The 23390-nt window shown below is 35.3% G+C and overlaps 1 protein-coding gene across 1 annotated transcript in view; it reads left to right on the forward strand.

The window, feature by feature from the left end:
* Positions 1-23390, forward strand: part of LOC124620103 (beta-galactosidase-1-like protein 2) — a 144106-nt gene that overhangs the window by 73316 nt on the left and 47400 nt on the right. Inside the window, exon 6 of the mRNA XM_047146772.1 lies at positions 9872-10024. Within this exon, the coding sequence (XP_047002728.1) occupies positions 9872-10024 (153 nt within the window). The remainder of the gene's footprint in view (positions 1-9871; positions 10025-23390) is intronic.

Below are 23390 nucleotides of genomic sequence, written 5' to 3' on the forward strand. Positions count from 1 at the left end.
TTATGAAACAATTACTGATTTCACCCTATAACAAAAGATATGAACTAGGAATAGCCAAAATAAATTAGAAAACCAATTACATACATAAAACTATTCACAAAATTAGATCTGGTGTTATATTCTTTAAAACTGAGGGCCAAACTCTCTCTTTTATGAAGATGCAGATTATACTCATGTATGTTAATGGTACTTAATTCAAAATTGAATAAAAGAGTTTTAAGGGGGCAGATGAAATGGGGAAGTAAAAATATCCCATCTTGCTTCATCACATTGTTGAATAGAATGAATAGTCTAATGAGTACAGAATAAGGATTGAGAGTAAATTGAAGAAATCCAAAAATAATAATGGCAGCTGAAGTGAGAACAGCAAGAAACTTAACCCCAGAAATGGGGAACATGAAGTAAATGAGGTTAAGGAATTCTGCTATCTAGGCAGCAAAATAACTCATGATGAATGGAGCAAGGAGGACATACAAAGCAGACTAGCACTGGCAAAAAAGGCATACCGGCTAAGGGAAGTCTGCTAGTATCAAACGGAGGCCTTAATCTGAGGAACAAATTCCTGAGAATGTATGTTTGGAGAACAGCATTGCATCGTAGCAAAGTAAGGACTGTGGGAAAATCATAACAGAAGAGAACTGAAGCATTTGAGATGTGCTACAGAAGACTGCTGAAAAGTAGGTGGACTGATAAGGTAGACAGAGACTGGAATACATCCAGCAGATAATTGAGGACAGAGACTGCAGAAAAGGTTGAAAGAGGAGAGGAATTCATAGTGGGTGACATCAAACTAGTTAGGGGTCCAATGAATCAAAAAAGAAAAAAAAAGTAATTTTGATGTGTTGCATATACTCTTGCAAACAAGCAGTGGAAGAAATAAAAGTAACTATTCACTGTCTGGTAGAGCTATCAAATGGTCGTCCGACACTTAACATGTTCACTGTGTTGCATGCTGGGTGATGAGGATGTATCACCACCAGGCCATAGCACTAGGCGTGAGGATCTGCTGTGGCCATCTTTGACAACACAGCATAAATTATAAGAATGTACTGTGCCTGCCTTGTGGCAATCAGAGTGTTAAACAAAAATGAACTCATGGTTAAGCTGAGCTGCAGCACAGAGGAGAAATACTAATTGAGTTCTGCAATACATTTCACTTAGTGATAATGGATACTCTGTTCAACAAGAGGAGGAGACATTCTTGGAAAAGGCTGAGGCTATGTGAAGATTCCAATATGATTACATCATGGTCAGGCCAAGATTTTAAAATTAGATATTAGATTGTAAGGCATATCCAGGAGCAGATGTAGACTGAAGTTTAAGAGACGAGTCAAGAAGTGTACAAAGAAGTGGAGTATGGAATTACTAAGGAATGAAGAGACATGCTTGAAGTTCATTGAGGCTGTGTGTGTGTGTGTGTGTGTGTGTGTGTGTGTGTGTGTGTGTGTGTGTGTGTGTGTAGCCCTTTTCTCTGAGGAAGGACATTACCTAAAAGCTTAGCTACAAGTTCAGTCTTGGTTTTGAGCCTGTCAATGACTCAGTGTCTCAGCTATATGCTGAAAGGTTACATTTAGTCCTTCCACTCTTTCTATTCCATGTAGGGTTTGTGAATATTGCATTAATAGTCTTACAGACAGGTTTACAGGCAGTTGTTCTGTGACCTAGACTGTTAGCTGACAAAAGCAAAAAACTAATTTTTTTGAACATAATAACAGAGAATGGGTGGCATTCAGTCAGCATCTGTACCTGATGTAAAAACAAAAAACCTTCACCTCTACAATCTGTTTTGTATGTGACTATGTGACCTGGCACCCACTAATTTCCCAACAAGAATATCAAGTTGATTATGAATGATGGTAATTTCTCTAAATTGAAGTATTAGATGAATACCAATTCTTGGCTCTTCAGGAAACTAGATACACTGATGAAAATGTCATAGAATTAGAGGGATATAGGATTCTCAAAGGAAATAAAGGCAGGAATCTCATGGTAACAGGCATTCCACATCTAGGAACAAGGTTTATCATGAACAGAACAATAGTAATTTTTATTCCCCATGTGAAAGGCTCTCAGTTCTTACTCTGCAATGTACAAATGAGGCTTACACCTTAATAAATTGTCATGCTTCAATAAATGTGGGCAATAAAAGGAATCAGATAAAGCTGAAAGCCTCTGGGAGTTACAGGGATACAAACTATCAAAGGTTTCATTGAAGAATGTTAAAATTTAGTAAGGGAGGGTGAAAAAGAAAGAAAGTTCAGGAAAACTGTTGGAGACTATACCAGAAAAAAATTAATAATAATAATAATAATGATAATAATAATATGGGGAAAGATTAATAGATCTGTGCAGAGGCATCAACCTCAAGATAATGGCCACAAATTTTAAGGAACCCAGAACACTCAGAGAGCACCTATACAAACCTAGGTGAATATTACCTTGACCATGCAGCTATATCTTTTAACAATAAAAAGAAATCATGAAATAAAAGAAAGGGTGTGAACATTGAAACAGATCACTATGTAGCTACAACAAGGATTCCCAGACAAGGACACAGCATTCATAAAATATATACAGAAACTTTGAAAGTGAAGAAACAAGCCTTTCAGAAGGGGCTAAATGTAGACTTGGAAGACTGAGGATAAATTAAAATAAAATTAGTGAAAACAGCCCTGAATGAAGCACCACTCAAAAGACACAGATGGTGGAATGACAGTCTGAAAAAGCATAACAGTGTATAAAACTGGCAGAAATGGTACTCCATAATAGAAATGATGTCTTTATCAGCTTTAAACAACAAAGGTTTCAGATATGAAAAGTGATAAGAGCAGTCAAAAGGAAGTTAGAAAGAAACCAGCTATAACTAATTGAAGAAGACTTTCAAAAAAACAGTACTACAAACTTCCATAAAACTTACCAATAAGGTCTCCAAACATACCAACCACCTACCTTGTGCTCCAAGTATGAAGATAGAAAATTAGCCCTAAGCAACAAACAAAACTGTGAACCATTAGCAAGCTATTTCAATAAGTTGTTAAATTGTGATAAACCAAGGGAAAACTTTTCAGAACAAAATCTAAGATATACTCACACAAACTCAGAACCACCCAGTATGGATGAAATCCAGAATATCATTAAAGATGTGAAGAATGACAAGGCCTCAGGGGAAGATTCAGTTGCTGCTGATATGTGGAAAGTTCAGGTGTGGGAACAGACAAGCAGCTACATAGAGTCTTTCAAAAAGTCTGGGAAACAGAAACTAAAATAGGAGTTTGCAAACAAAAGTAATTCACTCAGTCCACAAAAGAGGAGGTAAAATTGACCCCAACAACTATAGAGGGATATCACTTCTTCCAGTGACTTATAAAATTCTTTCAAAAGCATTACAAAAGGGGGTAGATCAGCAGTTAGGAGAGTACCAAGCAGGATTTTAAAAAAGGATAAACCTATGTGAAACAAATATTAAATCTGAAATTCATAATAAGGTACAGAAGAATGAGACCTAAAAGCTTTTATATAACATAAAACTTTGAACATAGCTGCTGAGGTTCAGTGACCGTGTCACAATTATATTGTAACAAATAAGCCCTCGGTCACAAATATAAAGTCAAAATTGACCTGGTTTCGACGCTACTATGAGCGTCGTTTTCAGAATTAGACTAACTGTACTAAAACATTAGGTATATAGTACATTAATAAAATTAAAGTTAGTACTGACTTGAAAAAATGCAGTACTTACAAGTCACATATTAAAAAAGATCTCAGCCAGAAAGGCGATGTCATGAACACTTGTCAGATGGTGAGCCGCTAAGGGCTGCTTGTACTGTGGACAAGGGTTGCAACAAGACTTGTCAGTACAAACTTTAATTTTATTAATGTACTATATATATTTGTGACCGAGGGCTTATTTGTTACAATATTTTATATAACATTTGTAGACTTCAAAAAAGCATATGATTCAACTGACAGGAAACATTATTCATCACCTTAAGAGAGTTTGAAGCTGACAACATATCAGTGGCAACTATGAAAACAGACTAACAAATACAAAATGCAAAATCAAATTGTTAGACAAAACCTCCAAGGCTTTTGAGATCAAAACTGGCTTAAGGCAGGGAGATGGACTGTCACCATTGCTGGTTAATTGTGTGTCAGAAAATGTAGTCATGGGATGGAGGAAAAGAACAGAAGAAGAAGGAATTTGAATAATCACAGTTGGGGGAAAAGGGGATAATCAGAATTTTGATTATCCGGCGTTTGCAGATGACCTTGCCATCTTTGATGAATCTGTAGCAGATGCAACAATGCAGATAAATTTCCTACAAAACACAGCTTCAAAAGCAGGCCCACATATATCTTTTGAAAAAACAGAGTACATGACAGATGTGAAGGATGCACCGAAATATATGGAAAATGGTTATGATAGAATAAAAAAGGCTACAAAATTTAAACATGTAGGTGAAGTAATACAACCAAGTGCTTCACACAAAGAAGCTAACCTAGCAAGGTGTAATCTTACCCTCCCACACATCACCATTGAAATTCTTATTCCGTGCACAAATTTTGAAAGCTTAAAGAGCTGTAACATATACAAAAGAATAACTTTTTATTTATCTTCATTGTCTCATTGTTGTTGTTGATGGATCAAAGTCTTGTCTAGGGGTACATTCTTGCAGCTGAAATTTTTATTTTGTAGGTTCTTGATGAATAAATAACTGATGAAGATTTTCCTGCATTATGTTAGAATTTTATTCTTTGTCATATCTTTCAATGTCACACCATTTTTACATTTTACACATTAAAAAAAACAACCAATAGTTACATTGTTGGTGACAAACTTAGAAAACCTCTACTTCCATCAGAGGCATGCCCACCACTACTTACATTCTGCCTGTCTCACATTATTCCAAAGAGTTTACAAAGCAAAATAGTTTAAAAACTTTCTTTACCAAAAAGAATCTTCGCCAAATTATATCATTATTTTATAAATAAATCCAGAAATAAATTTAATAATTTGAGTTAGATTGTAGAATTAATAGTATGAATTTTAAGTATACCAGAAATTTCATAATTTCAAATATTTTTGAAACAAGAGTAATTTTAACTCTTAGTACATATCAGTTGTAACACATTAATTTCTTTTTTATACATTTTAACCTGAAATATAATACATCATATACAAAATCATATGAATTCTTTTAATGAAACAGCAGAGATAATTTTAACCTATGCAAGAATCGATATGTGGTACCAGTTATCTCTATATAAAAAAGGTAATGTTAGAGGAGGGCGACTCATTATAAAGGCCAAGGAAAATGGAGATGGTTTTTCAGCTAGCAAAAAACCTGTGCAACAAGAAATCTATTTCCATAAGTGCAAAAATTCGGCACTACAGTACCGCCATTAAACCAGAATGCCTTTTGTTAAGTATAATCAGGTGAAACAAGAAAGAAGGAAAGGATAATAATCAGGAAAATTTTGGGACCAAAATATGAGAATGGGAAATGGAAATTAAGAAGTAATAAAGAAATTTAAGAAAATAAAAAATTACAAGTTTTTTCATGTGGTCCTTAGTAGGCCAAACAATTTAAAAAAATTGTTTGTTATTGCCCTTTCCACTACAGATTAGATTAGATTAGATTAGATTAACACTTGTTCCATAGATCATGAATATGACACTTCGTAATGATGTGGAATGTGTCAGTCTAATAAAAGATGTCTGTACACGATATTACATTACACAAAATCTTGCATGACACTAATGTTCAAGTAATTTTTTTCCCCTTAATTTATATCTAAAAATTCAGCCAATGAGTAGAAGGAGTTTTCATCTAGAAATTCTTTTAATTTATTTTTAAATGTTAGTTGGTTATCTGTCAGGCTTTTTATGCTGTTTGGTAGGTGACCAAAGACTTTTGTGGCAGCATAATTTACCCCTTTCTGTGCCAAAGTCAGATATAACCCTGCATAGTGAAGATAATCCTTTTCATGGTGTTGTAGCTGTGCACACTGCTATTACTTTTGAACTGGGTTGGATTATTAACAACAAATTTCATAAGTGAATATATATACTGTGAGGTTACTGTGAGGATCCATAGATCCTTAAATAGATGTCTGCAGGATGACCGTGGGTGGGCTCCAGCAATTATTCTGATTACATGTTTTTGAGCAATGAATACTTTTCCACTCAACGATGAATTACCACAGAATATGATGCCATACGAAAGCAGTGAATGAAAGTAGGCATAGTAAGCTAATTTACTGAGATTCTTATCACCAAAATTTGCAATAACCCTAATAGCATACGTAGCTGAACTCAGACGTTTCAGCAGACCATCAATGTGTTGCTTCCAGTTTAACCTCTCATCAATGGACACACCTAAAAATTTTGAAAATTATACCTTAGCTACAGACTTCTGTTCAAAGTCTATATTTATTACTGGAGTTGTGCCATTTACTGTACGGAACTGTATATACTGTGTTTTATCAAAATTTAAAGAGAGTCCGTTTGCTGAGAACCACTTAATAATTTTGTGAAAAACATCATTTACAATTACATCACTTAGTTCTTGGTTTTTGGATGTTATTATTATACTTGTATCATCAGCAAAAAGAACTAACTTTACATCTTCATCAATGTGGAATGGTAAGTCATTAATGTATATCAAGAACAGTAAAGGACCTAAGACCGAACCCTGTGGGACCCCGCACTTGATAGCCACCCCAGTTTGAGGAATGAGCTGTTGTTTTAACATTACATGAACCACTTATTTCAACTTTCTGCATTCTTCCAGTTAAGTATGAATTAAACCATTTGTGCACTGCCCCACTCAAACCATAATGATTTAGCTTATCTAAAATAATTCCATGATTTATGCAATCAAAGGCCTTTGAGAGATCACAAAAAATACCAATGGGTGATGTTCGGTTATTCAGAGCATTTAATATTTGATTAGTGAAAGCGTATATAGCATTTTCTGTTGAAAAGCCTTTCTGAAAACCAAACTGACATTTTGTTAGTACTTTATTTTTAAAAATATGTATTCAAATACATTACTTTCTCAAAAATTTTTGATAGAGCTGTCAGAAGAGAGACTGGGCGATAGTTGTTGACATCTGACGTATCCCCCTTTTTATGCAATGATTTTACAATGGCATATTTCAGTCTATCGGAGAAAACACCCTGCTCCAAAGAGCTATTACATACGTGGCTGAGAATACTACTTATCTGTGGGGAACAAGCTTTAAGTACCTTGCTGTAAATGTCATCAATTCTGTAAGAGCTTTTACTTTTCAGTGAGTTTATTATTTTACTGATTTCAGAGGGAGAGGTTGGTGGAATTACAGTTGTATCAAACTGCACAGGTATGGCCTCTTCTATTAGTAGCCTTGCCTCTTCTAGTGAAGATCTAGATCCTATTTTCTCCACAACATTTAAACAATGATTATTGAAAATATTTTCAATTTCTGATTGTTTGTTAGTGCACTTGTCATTCAGTTTTATGGCACTGAAGTCTTCCTGTGCTCTTGGCTGCCCTGTTTCCCTTTCAATAATATTCCAAATTGCTTTAATTTTATTATCAGAGTTACTGATCTCAGACATGATACTCATGCTTCTGGACTTTTTAATAACTTTTCTTAGTACCGAACAATAGTTTTTATAATATTGAACAATTTTGGGGTCAGTACAATAGGTTTTCATCAGTGAATAGCTTTGAAAATGGATAAAACTCACTGTACAATTACTTACAAAACTTTTCTGACAAGACACTCAATTTTTAACAGCCTTATTCTTCCAACACTGGCAGATTTATCACTGAAGTGAAACATTCTGAAAATCCATCGTAACAGCTACTGAAACATTATTTTGCTGGAAACTGCATTGATTAAAAGAATTTCTCTGGACAAATGATCCATTGCAACTTTTTTACAGGTCTTCTGCTAGAAATTAGTTAAAATTTCTATAATGGAGTTAAATCATCAAATACATACATAAATGAATGAAACTCATCTTCTCCTCATGCCAAGTTATCAAGAATTACATAATCTCTTTCAAATTTTTCTTACTATGATGAACTAACAGCAACTATAATGAAGTTGGTGGTACTTATATTTGCTGAAGTGCAAGATTCTGGACAGACTCACTGCCATTCCTACTGTATCTAAGATTTCTTCCTGTGCAACTGTGATGATGTAACATTTTCTTAGAAAACACTACTGCTAGGGTAGAACAGCAAAACTAAGATTATAAGAAATCTGATGTCCATACTGAATAATCTATATCTATACTACCATATAAGGCAAGATGTAATTTGAAGTTATAACCAAAACTCTTGAGAAATTGTTGACCAGTTTACTTCAGATTCTTACATGAAGAAAATATTCAGATGGACTACTATCTTCTTTGATCTCTGAAAATGGTGGGATGGCATATCACACTGTCAGCTTGCATCAAAGACACATTCATATAAAATGTCTCCTCAAGTATCTGACTGGTTCAAAACATACTTGTCATTAAGTATCTAGTATATAATGCTATATATTGAGTTTTTCATTAATGGTAAAGGAAATGTTCACTGTACACCAAGGAGGAATGGGAAACCAATAATATTGTCAATTAAGTCTCATCAGGCAGCATGAACAGTGTTAGGCAATCTGATTATTCAATGGCATTTTCTCCATTATCTCAAATATCTCAGTGCCGAATGCAAGCAAGGACGTCCATATTTACTTAAAATTTATTTTAATCTTGTACAAAAAAGGAGAGAATATTAATTTATGAACAAATATAAGGCTGTGCATAAATGCAAGAAAAAGTGTATCCAACATTTCATAGAAAGTATGTCTCAAACGTGTCCATGGCTGTTCTTAACTTGGCTTAAAAAAATGAAGTCTACAAAACTGCACTACATAATGCCTGAGAGACAACAGAAGAGTTGAGGTTGGGAGTCAATGGACAGAAGTCTTGTGATTGATAAAGTTAAATATATTTGAAAATTACAACTATTATGTTTTTTTTCTGAGAAATTTCTTATTTGTGTAGGAGTCTGGCAAAATAAAATGAATAAATTCTTGTTTCTGGTGACAATACTGATACAGTAACAATAATTTATCTTACTTTTTACATTTTATGACATACCGGTAACAATATGAGCCTTTCACAATGCATGTTACACAACATAATGGGAACTGTTGCAGCATATGCTTTTAGTTATGATTTTATTCTTTTTTTATCATTACATAGATAGTTACTTGGTAGATTTTATAGATACAACAATGATTTTTCGTTTCCTCTTTTTATCTACTGACAGATGATCACTGGCTCATCAAAACAAGTCAAAAATGCATTATGAAAAGCTCATCTGATTCTACCATAAAAATATAAAAAAAGTTAAATAATTTTATGAGTCAGTCACTTAATCTCCAGATACAGTATATCATTTTTTCCGTAGTAACACTAAACAGGTTTTGTGTTAGTCACCAGCATTGTTCATTGTATAGGGATGTTATGACACTGTAAATGATGGAAGGAGTAAGCTGAGGTGTTGAGCAGTAGACAGGCCCATAAACAAGGTTGAAAACTTTACTGAGCTCTTGAGCTATAGTGTTCAGAACAATGTGCATGGTCAGCACAACGTAGCCATCGGTGTATGTGTGTATGATTATGTAAGTTATCTGTGAAGAAGTAAACTGTCCAAAAGCACAGCAATGTTTCAGTGCCAATTGGCTGCCCAGTGTCCCAGCAACATAATTAGTGGTTACTTTTACTTATTCCATTATTTGTATGCTTATTTGTGTACTTTCCAGTGTCATATGAATCATGTAAATAAACGTTTAAGCAAAGTAGTGTATTAATTCATTGTGCTGGCAGTGTTACAGACAGCAAACTTCAAGTTCTTCCCAGAGGTTCAGCTTAATGTGCTGAGAGAATTACAGCCAGATAAACCAGCAATGGTCATGGAATACTGGGCAGGATGGTATGACCACTGGATGAACGGCAGACATGCAAGTACTTCAGCAGCACGTATGTGTTCAAATTTCAACCTGTAACATATAGTAAAATATTTTAATTCAGGTTATTATAGAGAAAACAATGGATTGTGATGAATGTGTGCAGAAATATTTAACAGGAATTTAGCAAGGACATTTTCCTTCATGGAAATCCTATATGTTCTAATATATAAACAATTCATTAACAAACAGCATGAAACTATTTTGCTGTTTTCTGGTGTGAAAGGGGTAATATAGTTACTGACAGATTTCATGTGGATTCAAGTTTAGCTTTAATGTCATTCCAGTGACACTAAATATATGGAAATTTTCAGCTAGTACTAAAAATGGACAAAAGACAGATTGCTACTTACTGTAAAGAAAGCACATCAGGTTGCAGACAGGTGCAGTTAAAAGACACTCACATAAAGCTTTTGGCCACAGCCTTTATAAGTAAAAGAGAGAGTCTCACACACCATCCACATACACACACACACACACACACACACACACACACACACACACGAAAAAAAAGAAAGAAAAAAAACAAGCACACTTCACAAACAAATGACCTCCAGCTCCAGCATCTCGGGTTGGAATGCTACTACTATAATATCCCAGGTGGAGGGGGAAGGGGAGAATTGCTTCAAGGTTTCTAAAGTAAAAAAGGACAAGAAAGTTGTGATAGTGTTACAACTGAGAGAAAAGTTATCCAGACTCCAGAACAGTTACTATAATTCTTTTGTACTTATATTCAAAAGAAATTAGTTTCCTTTTCCTTTTTCAACCAGTTGAAATGATCTTTTAGTAGTGATTATATTTCCAGTGATGTAACAAACATAAGATAGATTAGTATGAATTCAGCACAGATACAAATTTTGTAAAGATATTATATAGTTGTTAAAATGTACCCTGACAAATCCTATATCACAAATGTGATCATTGGGATGATAATAAATAAATAAATAAATAAACTCTATAGATGTTTGTCTTTTAGCATTAAATTATGTTGATAAACTATAACATCTAGTACTTACCTTCTTTTATGTTGGCATCACTATATCCTTCAATGTATCATTGTTGGCACAGGCTTCATCTGTTTGAAGAAATTCTATCTGAAGTTAAATTTGAATTATCAATGTAGCCCTTGATCATAAATAATGTGTTCCCCTAAGTTTTGTCTTCTTTATTTCTCATGGTAAATGAGCAAACTGTTTCAAACGATAAACCAAATTTCACAGAAATATGACTCACTGTGACTCCGCAAATGGGCCTCTCTCTCTCTCTCTCTCTCTCTCTCTCTCTCTCTCTTACAACCAACTCCAAATGACTCCCTAACATTACATCTCTACCCGTTAAGTGCAAGGAAGCGAAACAGGGATAATATAATTGTAACCAAAGAGTTTAGGCATTTAAGAAGCTGGCAGTGGAACATTTAATTTAAATAAGTTTTTACAAAGATAATAAAAAATAAGTGAGAACATTGTTTTAAGTAACTGTATACATTTAATATATTTATGTTTTTTCTTAATTACGGTATCTATAAAATTGTTCAATTCATAATAGGTGAAAGCAGTAGTTCACAAATTGTATTGTTTACACAGAACTGATTTACACAAATTATTATTTTTACTATTATTATTATTTTATAAATGAAGTGATCGGTATCCACTAAGGGTTCCTAATGCGCATTAGGCTTGATTGCATCACAGTACCTGTCAGCAACTCCAGACATAAATATTTATGGGTGGGACTCTATGAACAATATGCTCCAATGAGGCAGACTGCAATAAAATTTTAATAAATTCATTCAAATATAAGTATTGCAAAAATAATAAAATAATTTAAAATAATAAGCAAATAAGTTTTTTGCTATTAATAAAAATTACAGATATTTACAGTAGGTAATTTTCCCCTTCTTGACACACAGTTTTATTTTCTTATTAGTCCTTTACAACATTCATGGTTCTTATTCTGTGTTCAGCTGTCCATTACTTGATCACAATTCCTTAATGTTCCCCATCTGTTCAAGGATAATAGTGGTAGTCTTTCATCTTATTGAGTCATCATCAAATTGTCCTAGAAAATACATTCCTAGGATTAGTACATAGAAACAGTTTTCCCTATAACATGACAAAATAGCCAAATTATGAAATGAGTAGCTGAAATGGAAGTGTTAAATTTAATAAATTGGCAGTCAAACAAAATCATAAAATTTGAGATGGTATTTCTTAACAATAAAGAAATTAATATAAAGAAAGATAAGCATCATAATCAATGAATATAACACAAAACAAATTTCATGTATGAATTATAATCAACTTTCCTGACAGTTCAATGTTAGGTTTATATACATTACAAGTTAATTCTCTTATTAATTCTGGCTTTACAGAATTGAAATATGTCATTTGATCAAATCAAAGCTCCTTTCAGTAGTAGAATGAGCACAGGACCATTGCTAGGGGTTTTGCTGCCCTAGGCGAGAACTGAAAAATGACAGCTCCTATTCTTTACTGTCATTGGTCTCCCCATTATCTGCCCCCCCCCCCCCCACCACCACCACCAAATACACCACCACCAGCGCCCAACAGCACAACAATGCACTGCTTCTATTATACTTTTAATAATTAAACTAAGCTGACTAGACATCCCCATTTTCTGGGTGCAGACCTCAATTCAAGCGATGCGTGACATTGATCTCCAGAGACAAAAACAAATAGAGGGACTGAGAGATGTATGGTATCAAGTTGTAACATGACTGCAAGCCAATACATGAGCTCTTCTCCAGTGTTTGACATAGATGAATCAAGGTCATGTTTGTTTCCAGTTTGTACTCAGTGGTGGCCGCTTTAGTTTTGAGGTAGGTAGAGACAATGCGTTTATTTTTGTCAAAGTAAGTAAAGACTTATTAAGTAACTGTTCTGTACACTTTTGAAAGTATGTTAACATTTTAATTTTTCCTCTTTTTCATTTTTTCTTTTTATTTGCTCAACTTTTTTGCTGTCTGATTTGAAATTAATGTTTCCTGCCCTTTGACGCCCCTAAAATTTTGCTGTTCTAGGCTAACGCCTAATCTCGCCCAAAGGTAGGAATGGTCCTGGACAAGCATAGGTCAATCAAAATGTTCTATGCTTTTGTTAAGTTGTATCTAATGCAACCAATAATTTCACTGTGTGCAGCATATCATACGAGATTCATTACATTAGTATTTCATGTGATATGCTGTCCACAACTAAAATTCCATCTAATCATTCCTGTGTCATCTGTGTTATCTTGACATTACCAGGTCTATGGCATTCTCTCGTGTGTCAAAGAGTAACTACCCTGAGTACCATCCATATGAAGTATAGATACAACCACAAATTTAATGGAAAACATAAATCTACTGTTTAGCATGCTACAGGATTCACAACAGTAGTGTACTACGGTTCAGTAAGTATACAAGTATCAGTGTTAATCGCTGTCCATAAGCACCTATATGTATCAATCCAAAATCAGGTTTACTATGCTCATATAATGTCTAATTAGCAACTGAACAATTACATGCCTTTCATTAAATATTTCACAATATACACAAATTCTCACAAATATGGCACTGCATTTCTCCACATATATCCAAAATTCATGAACATAGTCTTTAGTCATAACAAAAATTGAAAATTCCTGGCGGATTAAAACTGTGTGCGAGACCAATACTTGAATGCAGTACCTTTGTCTTTTGTGGGCAAATACTCTACTGACTGAACTATCAAAGCATGACTCATGACCCATCCTCACAGTTTTACTTCCACCACTACCTGTTCTCCTACTTTCCAAACTTCACAGACGCTCTCCTACAAAACTTGCAAGATTAGCACTCCTTTCTCACATCAAAAACTCATTGATCACCTGACTGACTAACAGTGGGTCATTATCTTTTAGTGATCTGCAGGGTTTTCCTACACTTTTGAAATATTCTCTCAAACAGCAAATCACTGCTTCTGTATTTTCATATTTTATGGGATACAATTTTACATATTTCAACCAGCACACAACCAATACAAAAATATATATTACTCCTCCTCTAGTCCTTGGAAGTTGGCCAAAAGATTCAGCTGTAGTAAGGTAATGTAATACTTTTTGTGTTATAGCATACAATTTAAAACTTACAGATTGATTATTGTCTTTCATTTTCTGTCATACTTCACAGAACCTTAAGACTTATAATAATTTTCTACTTAAAACCTTAAAGTAATAGAATTTGATCAAGTGCTTCATGCACTTACACACTCCAAAGTGTCCATATTCCTTGTGGATAAACTTAATAAGTTCTGTCCCCATGGTCATTCATATACATACTCTCCAAAAAAGTCTTATAGTTCTTATTCTCCAAAACAAAACATCATCATATGTTATCCATTCACCTTCATTATCCTTAATAATCCCACCTTGTTTCATGGTTAACAGCTTATTTTTAAAATATGAATCCTCAGTTATATCCTGCCTTATTTTCACCACCAAGTCCCAAACATCATTATTGGTAGAACTTACAGCCAAAAAATTTATATTGAATGTTATTCCAAGACACTGGTTCTCATGATGTCACTCATACCTAGAGATAGGCATGACAGTGCAACAGGAACCATGTTCTGTGAACCTTTTATGTATTTTATCTCTATGTTATTCTCTTGTAAGAAAAGTACCTCCTATGTAATGGATGACTTTCCATTAAGAAGGTCAGGGCTTGATGGCAGGTATAAATTATAATTTTAGATCCCTAAATCAGAGTCTGAAATTTCTTTATAATCTGTACTATGGCTAATATCTCTTTTTCTGTTGTAGTATAATTTAACTCATGTTTGCTCAGAGCTCTGCTTTCAAACACAAATGTACTGTGGTCTCCTTAAGTCAGATTCCACTCTCCCTGGTACAATTTTCAAGCAATTCCATATTCCAACACATCAGTAGTAACTTTAAAAGGCTTTTCCATATGTGTATGTCTTAAGATAGGTGGCTCTACCAATGCTAACTTGTTATTACTGAATGCTTTTGATTGCTCTTCACTTCAAATCCATTTTGCCTTTTGTTTGAGAGGTATTAATAGCCTTGCATCATTAATATGTTGCCCTCATATGTACCACCTATAAAATCATGCTAAGTCTATTATTGCTTCACATCCCTTGGTTCAGGACAGTCTTTGATAGACCATATTTGTTTTGCATAACGTTTTATCCCATATATGCCTACCAACTGTCCAAGAAACTCTAACTCTTCTCTGCTGAAATGTGATTTAGAAAGCTTAATTGTTACGTTTAACGTAAAATCTTGCCAAAGTTCTTGATAATAGATTGCAATGTTCTTTCCAAATCTTTAATACCAGTAATATATCATCTACATGAATAATTAACTCCTTTAGTAGATCCTTACCCAATGCCACATCCAAAGCTCTAATTAATATGAACACTGAAATATTTAATCCAAACAGTAATACCGTAAATTGGTAAGACTTATCTTTCTACAAAGAGCTGTATATTTTCTCGAATTTTCATCAATCTTGACCTGCCAAAACCCCAAGATCAAATCCATGGAGCTAAAATACTGTGCTTATATGAATGTTGATAGTAATTTGTCAATACAGACTGGTCTATCTCATTCCATTTCTATGCATTTATTCAATGTATATATATCTAGGAGTAACTTGACTCCTCTGGTAACCATACATACCACTAGCAGGGGATTATTACATATGCTAAGACTGCATTCAATGATATTGTTTTCAAGCATCCTGTCTGTCCCATCCTGTACCACTCGTCACATACTCATAGCGATTACAAAAAAATGTTATATTGTCCTTTATTTTAAAGCTACATATATAATCTCCAAGCACCCCTGGTTTCTCTGAAAACACCTTTCCATACCATAACAGTATTTGGTATAAGTCCTCTTTTTGTTGTTCTGTTAACAAACCTGATTAAAATGCTTTTAGCTTTATTTGCAAATGTAAAAATTCTTGCTGATCATTAGGTTCCTCAGCTTTTAACATACCTCGGGTAGCCACTGCAAATCCTTCAAATGTGGTTCTACCTTATTCCTGATTTTTTTATAAACTTACCTTTTCATAAACCTCAAAGCAGTGGCACAGTAATGCTGCTCCTCTGTGATTCTCACAGTGTGTCTTGTTACCCTCCTTAAAGATAAGTACAATAATCAACTGTGTCCAATCATCAGGAATCTTTCCATATGTCCATACTATGCTCATTATTCTATACAGCCACTAAATTCCAATAGGTCCTACAGCTTTGTTCATTTCCAATGTGATGTCATTTACTCCAGGAGCTTTGTCATTTTTCTTTTCTAATACAGCTTTCTCTACAACCAACATCAGCATATTTTCTCTTTCTGTATTCTATGTGAATGTGGTATTTCTCTCATCTCCCTGTATCTCATCACATGTATTTGTTTCATTTTGTCCTTCATATAGTTTTTGGAAGTATCTTTCCATACTTTCAAAACTTCTTCTTCCTCCCACATGAGTTTTCCTTCTCTGTTGATGACTTTTGAAGTATTTTCTTTTTGCTTCCCTCTGTTATCTAATATGTGGTGTATCTCCTTATCATCCTTAAGAACTTCTGCAATTCTCTCATTCCACCATGGAATTTCTTTGTGTCTGACTTTTGTTGATGTTCTTCTGCTACCTTGACTAGGGCTGATTTGAAACTCCTCCATTCTTCCTCTATATGCTTCCTCTCATCTTTAGGAAGTTATGTCTTAATCTTCTCCCTGTACGTCTCTTGGGTTTCTCCATCTTCAAGTTTCCAGCAGTTTATATTTGTCTCTTTTTCCCCAATATGTACCTTTTCTGAATTATCTCAGTGTCCCTACCAACAGTCTTTGGTCTCTGTTGAGATCAATGCTTGGTATCACTTTCAGTTCTGTCAGACATCTTCTGATTTCTTCAGTTATTGTAATACAGACTCTTATGAATTTCATTATTTGTCAAAAATATTTTCAAGTAAAAAAAGGCAATAAAATAAAAATTTCATTCCAAAACAACACAATATTTTCCAAATTGTATTCCTAATTCATTCTCGTCTATTTATATCAAGCCAAACAGTGCAGATCATAATCCATATTTGATACAGAACACTTCAATAATATTCCCCACCAAAAAGTGTAAACTACATGTTCTATTTCAAAGCAGCATAGTAGTTTGCAAATAAAACCAATAAGACACAAATTTCATTTTGAAAAGAAAACATAAAAAAATCTTGTCTCTTTTCAGGTAAAACATGAAAATAACCTCCCCTATTACATGTAATCTGACAGTACACTTAAAAGTTTGCATCATCTTTTAAATGCTAATTACATATCAAAATACTTACAACTTAATGAAGAAACAATAAACTGATAGGAGACAACTTGAAATATTGACAGAAAAGCCAGAAAAGTGTTGCAGCACACAAGAATGAAAATGTGAAAAAGTGCTACACAGCTGTGATCCTCTATTCACCACACATGTCATCAATAGTGTTCATGACCTCACCCCCCCCCCCCCCCCCCCCCCAAGTTTTTATCATTACACAAGTCGCCAAAGAGCACAGTCAAATCTCAATCCAGCACCATTTATCTCTTACATAGTTCATAAATTTCATTACAGTTTTCCATTCACCAGTCAGGAAAATGTTCTTTGCACAAAATTGCTAATTTTTTCACCCAAATTGAGTCAGTAACTAGCCCTACCCCAATATTCATCCAAACTTTGCACAAAGATCTCTTATTAATAACTGAAGAAACTAGAATTAAAGACTGATAAGACAACTTTGTGGTAGATTTGTTCTGTAGACATTGATCAACTAAGCTATGAGCATGTTTTGACCTTGTACAGGTGATACATTTAGCCATTCGATTCACTTCTTCATTCACATTTCCCCTTAAAGTTGACAATTTCACAAAATACATAGAATCTGATTCTTACTTGTCCAACAACTTTCACTTTAAACTATAAAAATAATATACATCTTCATTCCCATTTATTTCATTACTATTAATCCCTCCTTCATCAAGAACATCACTTGCATTGCAAATACAAACTACTTCTTCATTTACTATGTTTTTATCACTTTGGTCATGCTCTACTAACTCCTCACTTAAAAATAAGAAAAATATTTAAGTTATCATCTCTATAGTCTCTTTAAAATTTTCTTCAAAATCTATACTGTAAAATTTTTCTAGTTCTCCTTCTTGTAATTCATAATCAAGATTCTTAATTTCTACGTTACTTTGCTCTTAAACCCAATTTTGCCTGAAATTACACCAAAGTTCTTGTTTGACTCCAATTTCATTAACCTTATATTATAGTGTACGTATCCTTCTGCTCTTATTGTGATTATTTTCCCAGAATAAGTGGTCCATGTGTTAAATTTATTAATCCTTGCTCTCACATTCTAGAACTCCAATGGAGCTATCCTTGCTTTACATGCTCGGTAACTGTAGTTGCCTGACTGAAATTCTGAGGTGGATGATGAGTATGATTCCATATTTTTGGAATTATCAGTCATATCAGAAATGGAATTAACTTCTTAGTTTTGTTTGGAATAGAAAGAATGCAAAATGCTATCTCCAGGAACAAAAGGTTTTTGCAACAACACTTTTGTGCTAATCATTTGATTGTTTTTAAACATTAAGTAAATTATCCATTCCCATTTTCACTAGTCCATTTTCCCATTTTTCCCATTTTCACTAGCCTTTTCAGAAACTAGCTTTTAAACTCCAACCACCATTTCATTTAAATTAAAGAATTTTGCCTTGTAACTAATGCTAACATAACCAACTTTACTAGATAAATTACATTCCACATTTGGAAACTCAAAAGTCAACCTCAGAATTAGTTGCTCTTTGATCAATAATTTGAACTGTAGATTCTGTGCTGGTGACTCTCATTTAAGTGTTCAATTTATGAATTTACATTTGCAACCCAATCTCCCAGTCATTTTTTATAGTATTAATTTGAGTGCTCAATTCTTCATTGAATGTAAAAGTTTGATTTCATAACTCATTTTAACAGCATTGAAGGTTTTGTAAATTTGATTGTTTGTTTCAGCAATTTGATTTCCTATCCCATTTTTATCACATCTCTGTTCTTGAAAATTTTATTTGCTAAGTCAATTCTTTCAGCATTACTGTTTTTTGAAATTTGTTTTCCTCATCGAAATTTTGATCACATCACTGTTTCAAGTTTGATTTCCTAACCCACTTCTTACAGTATTGCTGTTTTTTTTATCAACTCTGACATGTCTCTGATAAACTGTTCTAATCACAGTATATTTACTGAATCTCTCGAAATTTCAATACTCTGATTTAGTTCTATTCATGAATCATTCTGTGGATATTTTTCCCTATACTCATGGGAGGTAAGAGAGGTAACCCAACTATTAGTAACAACATTAACTTTATTGTCAAAATAAACTGTATATATGAGATCACAAGTGTACATCACAATAGCGTAGCACAGACTACAGTCGAAAGATTCTGGCATTCGTCATCATAGAGACTTGGTGGACTATTGATAGTCATCACAAACCCCTTCAAATAAGTCCTGAACTAAATGACTTTTGCACAAGATTTATTATGTACGTCATCCACAACTGAGACCCATGAAAATTGATTTAGAGAGATCTACTACAATTGTACTAATTATTTATTCAAACTACGATCAGTTTCAGGATTTTAAAATCCCATCGTCGTGTGTATGAAACTGTAACTTAAAAAGGAGAGGAAGGAAGAAATATTAAGCAACATCAGCGTAAAAACCAAAAGAACAGACTACTGAAACAAGGCGACTGACTTATAGTATTGGTAACACATAATGTGTGGTGAGGCCACTCAGTGCAAGAGTTCCAATTATTGCATTTTGGCAGAACTAGAAAAAGGGAAGGGTCCAGAATCACACTGATCTAAAAATGTAACATCCAGGTGGGTGGGATGAAGGAAACAGAAACTGAGACCAAACACTGTACTCCCACTGTCCACTGCCAGGCAGCCGCACGTTAGGAATGCCAGCCACAACTGAATGGAGGGCAACGTCGGAGGCCTGGGATCATGGTGCAGTGCAGGCACCAACAGTGTACAAGCAAGTGACCTGATGTTATGAGCAAAGGTATAGAAAATCAAGACTAACTGGTCTGAGTTCCTACAATACTTCATTTAAGAACATGTTAGAATATGAACAAGCTGTGGTGTGCCAATAGGTTAAATAATTCTCAAGCGTGTACAATAAGTGATAATTTTAGGCAACAAGACAATGGTACACAGGTGAAAATGAATAAACAGTGGATAAAAACAGTAACAACAGCGATAAAAATTAATGGTAATATAGACCAAGCTAAGTAAATTGCCACATGTATGATTCATTATGGGCTTAAGTGATGAAAAATAAAATATTTAAAAACCATCACAAACATAAAATGTGGGTGTAGTAATGTTAGCTGAGAGATAACAATCAGAAATGATCCACTGGGTACCATACATTATACAAAGCAATAATGTCATGGATAGATGACTAAGAGGGAAGATAACTAAACAAATGAGAGAAAAACAAGCCTAAACCTCACAGACAGTAAACTATATTCCATTATAGACAACAAGGCAATGGTAGATAGGCCAAATGAGTGAAGAGAGGAGTATATAGTAAAAGATGTGACGAAAAGTAATGTTAAGATAAACTATACCAAGTGAGTCATCATTTATGTAGGATACATTATGTGCTCAAGTGATATATAGGTAATAACTTTCTATCTCTGACATAGGTAATAACTTAAATGTCCTCCATACACAGCCAAAAGGTCAAGCCCTTAACTTACTGAGCATGGATTATATTACCACTAATTTTTAAAATTGTTGTTACTATTTTTATCACTTCTTCATCATTTTACATATGTACCATTGCTTTGTTGCCCAAAAATGACTCACATTGTCACATGCTCAAGAGTTATTTAGCCTATCAACACACCACAGGTCATTCATATTGTATTCTTAAGTGAAATACTGCAAGTGCTTGGACCAGTCGGTCCAGAATTTCTATACCTTCACTCATCATGTCAGCTTGCTTCCTTGTACACCACTGGTGACCACATTGCACCATGCATCCAGACCTCCATTCAGTCGTAGTCCATGTTTCTACTATGTGGCTGGTTGGTGGTGGACAGTGTGAGTCTAGTGTTTGTTCTGGGTTTTTGCTGTCTCACCAAGCTGGATGTTACATTTTTAGGTCAGTTTGATTATTAGGCATTTCCCTTTTTTCTACTTCTGCCAACATGCAGTAACTGGAGCTCTTGCACTGACTGGCCCGACTACATGTTACGTGTTACCAAATACTACAAGTAAGTCACCTTGTTTCAGCAGTCTTTCCTTTTGGTTTTTACACATATGTTGCACTATATTTCTTTTCTCCTCTCTTTTGTATGTTACAGTTTCATACATCTCAAGGTGAGATTTTAAAATCCCAAAACCATCCATGGTTTGAACAAATGATTAGTACAATTTAAGTGGATCTTTCTAATTAATTACAAACTACTTTTCTCTTTCCTGAAAGGCATTTTCAAGGTTTTAATAATAAAGGAAGACCAGGAAATTGTTTTATGTGCAAAAGGAAAGTCGCAACCAATAAAAATATTTTGTCACTGTTTTCTACTCTGATGAAATAATTAAAGAAGGGAAGTGAAAATTGATATTTAATTTTCACATAAGACACTGTTGCAGGTCCAGTTATGTCCACTTTGCTGTCAGGTACTGTTATTCATAGATTTCAGTTGGTTTTCTATTCTATACTCACTTTGTTAAATTTTAAATCTATTATAATTCTCTCTTTTAGACTATTTGAAAAATACACTGCTATAACTTCAAGTAGAACAAATATATTTCAAGGAAGATGCAATACATGAAAGTCACAGATCAAGTAAACAGAGTAAGACGTGTGTACACTTTAACAGTCAAATCATAACTGAGTCCGAGTCTAGCAGCCGATGGCTGGCTGGTCGCTTAGGTGGCGCTGCTGCTGCATGGCTGGCGGACAGCGCTGCATGTAGAGGACGCGCATAACTGCGCGGCGGCACTTTGAAAGATTGCCGAGTCACAACACTTTTCCCCTCTTTGAAGTTTTTGCACAGGTCTTGATGGAGGTGGCCTGTAGAGTGCTAATGTCCATATGTGTTGTCTGACTGGCCGTAAAGTCTCGAGGAGGAGGCTTCCCGTACAGACGGAAGTGTCCCTGATGATAACGGGTTGAGATGACAGGAGACGTTGGGGTCGAAACTGTTGGGGCCCCATGCACCAATCTGCCCATTGCTGCAAGTCCGGTTATTATAACAGGAGACATGGGCGATGTGTCCGCGTCCGTAGGAGAAGGAGACGACTAGAGTTGCTCCGACAGATGATGGTCATCTGGTGCCTGCGTGGGCATGTCTCCTGGTGGCATCAATTCTTGTGCTGGCACCAATATGATGGTGAGATGACTGCGTTGTGAGTAATGAGAGATTCCAGTATCCTGAGCGTCAGGTAGAGCCGTAGGTGGTGTAACGGCATCTGGAACAGGCGTTGCCAGCACACGAGGCCGAAGCTGGTCCGACTGATGCACTGCAACACCCGTGTCTGTCTGGATTTCATACGGGCGTTGGCCACGGTGTCGTAAGATGTGGCCAGGACTCCATTTTGGCCGCCTGCCATATCTCCGTACCAATACAAGGTCGTTGGCGGTGAACCGGCCAAGCGAAGGCACCCGCGGCCGTGAGGTGGAAGGCCACAGAAGATGAAATAGCGTGCTGGGCTGTCGGCCATGTAAGAGCTCAGCCAGGCTGTGGTCACCCATGGGGGTGAAATGGTAAGAAGCCAGAAATTGGAGAAGCGCATCAGCAGCAGCAGAAGAAGTCAGGAGTTTCCTCATCTGAGCCTTAAATGTGCAGACCAGTCTTTCAGCCTACTGTTTGACTGTGGATGGAACAGAGGGGCCGTGACATGCATGATGCCGTGAGGGACACAAAAATCCACAAAATTGGAAGAGGCAAATTCCGGACCATTATCAGTAACAAGAGTAGAGGGAAGGCCTTCCAAAGAGAAAATGCGAGCTAGAGCATTGGTGGTTGCCGCGGTGGTAGGCGACGTGCAATGGACAATGAAAGGAAAGTTAGAGTATGCGTCAATAATGAGAACCCAATAAGTACCTAAGAAAGGACCCGTGACGTCAGCATGAATATGCTCCCAGGGCTTCTCAGGCGAAGGCCACGGTGACAAAGATGACTTCGGGTCGGTGGCCTGTGACGCACAAGGGCTGCAGGCAGCGACCATATGTGCGATTTCAGAGTCGATGCCAGGCCAGTACACATGACGGTGTGCCAGAGATTTTGTGTGAGAGACACCCCAGTGCCCTT

This window comes from Schistocerca americana, chromosome 6, assembly GCF_021461395.2.
Source record: "Schistocerca americana isolate TAMUIC-IGC-003095 chromosome 6, iqSchAmer2.1, whole genome shotgun sequence".
Taxonomy (NCBI): Eukaryota; Metazoa; Arthropoda; class Insecta; order Orthoptera; family Acrididae; genus Schistocerca; species Schistocerca americana.